The 1,574-nt window shown below is 33.0% G+C and overlaps 1 protein-coding gene across 1 annotated transcript in view; it reads right to left on the bottom strand.

Moving 5' to 3' along the window:
- Positions 1-70: 70 nt before the first annotated feature.
- Positions 71-1,574, bottom strand: part of LOC106868535 (interleukin 17-like protein) — a 3,827-nt gene continuing 2,323 nt past the window's right edge. The window contains exon 2 of the mRNA XM_014913838.2: positions 71-863. Within this exon, the coding sequence (XP_014769324.1) occupies positions 360-863 (504 nt within the window). The 3' untranslated portion in view covers positions 71-359. The remainder of the gene's footprint in view (positions 864-1,574) is intronic.

The raw sequence follows: 1,574 nt of genomic DNA on the forward strand, positions 1-1,574 counted from the left end.
ATATATATATATATATATATATATATATATATATATATATAAGTGTAAAAATATATAAATAAAAGGTGTTTAAATATAAAATTGATTGGAAGTTGTGTAAAATGACCGACGAAAAAAACGAAAAGAAATGCAGTTAGAACATGAAAAATTTTAACTTGAAACAGTATTAAAATATGAAAAAGAATATTAAAAAAAATACTCTTCTATCGCCATAGAAGACGTACATACCTTCATACATAAATACACACGTGCCTACCTACATACAAACATACATACATACATACAAAGAGTCCAACCAAATTGTAGTAAGTTATACATGTTTAACATAACCATGTGTTTGAATGTGAATAATTTTTACGTCAGTCTTTAGGATTCCTTCCTATACGATCGATTTTCCGTACACATACACAGGCAACGGGGATCTTAATTTTAGAAGGCTTATATATGTAGAAACCGTGAAAACATTTTCTTGTCCGTTTAAGTATCACTGTTGTAGTATATACTGTCGCACATTGGTAGTTTTTGTCAGTGCCTAGACAATCTTTAGAACAACACACGACTTCAGTTTGTAGTGGAGGATAAACGCTTTTGTTATAGGTAGATTTCAGGTACCAAGGACACGTGGAACGCTTGCGGATAGCACTGGAATTAAGATAAGATGGAGGGCAAGTTATATCCAACTTAGGATGTGGTGTTGTTTTGAGTGGGACTATTTTATCTGTGTAAATAAACTTATTGCGAAATCTGGAAAGATTCTTATGACGGGCTTTCAAGTTGGTTGGTGTTTTACATTGCCTCCGATGTGATGCCGAAGATACAAACATGATGATGCCGAAGAAGCAGCCCAAATATTGAATAAATACCTGTGCGACAGAAAATATTTTAATCAAGTTGTGTGATATGTTTTCAATATGACACATTTATCAGCATAAAAATACAAAAAATAATCTTATTTCATTAGAAATATATATAAAATATATTTTACATTTAAGAGAAAAGGTGTCACTGAATTATGTTGTAAAAAACAGCTTGTTGGATGATAAGAAATACCAGAATACTACGTGCGGTGCACGCTGGTTCTTGATTAGAAGGAAACAATATGGAAGATTGTCTCACACGCATAAATAAATAAATAAATACATACATACAAATATATATATATACATAAAGAGAGAGAGAGAGATAGAGAGAGATAGATAGATAGATAGAGAGAGAGAGAGAGAGAGAGAGAGAGAGAGAGAGAGAGAGAGAGAGAGAGAGAGAGAGAGAGAGAGAGAGAGAGAGAGAGAGAGAGAGATGTAGATATATGTATATGTATGTCATTATGGTTATTTACTAAATAATCTAGACACAATCACACTTTGCTTAAAACTGGTCTTCACTTCATGTCTTTATGTCCCTTTGAAACAATGGTTCGGCAAAAACCTCTGATAGATTTAGTACCAGTCATATAATATTAAGTACTGGGATTGGATTATTTTACTAAACCCTTCACGGCGGTGCCTCAGCATGAACTTAGCTTAATAACTATACACACACACACACACACACACACACACACACACACACACACA

The sequence above is a fragment of the Octopus bimaculoides genome, chromosome 1 (genome assembly GCF_001194135.2).
Source record: "Octopus bimaculoides isolate UCB-OBI-ISO-001 chromosome 1, ASM119413v2, whole genome shotgun sequence".
Classification (NCBI taxonomy): Eukaryota; Metazoa; Mollusca; class Cephalopoda; order Octopoda; family Octopodidae; genus Octopus; species Octopus bimaculoides.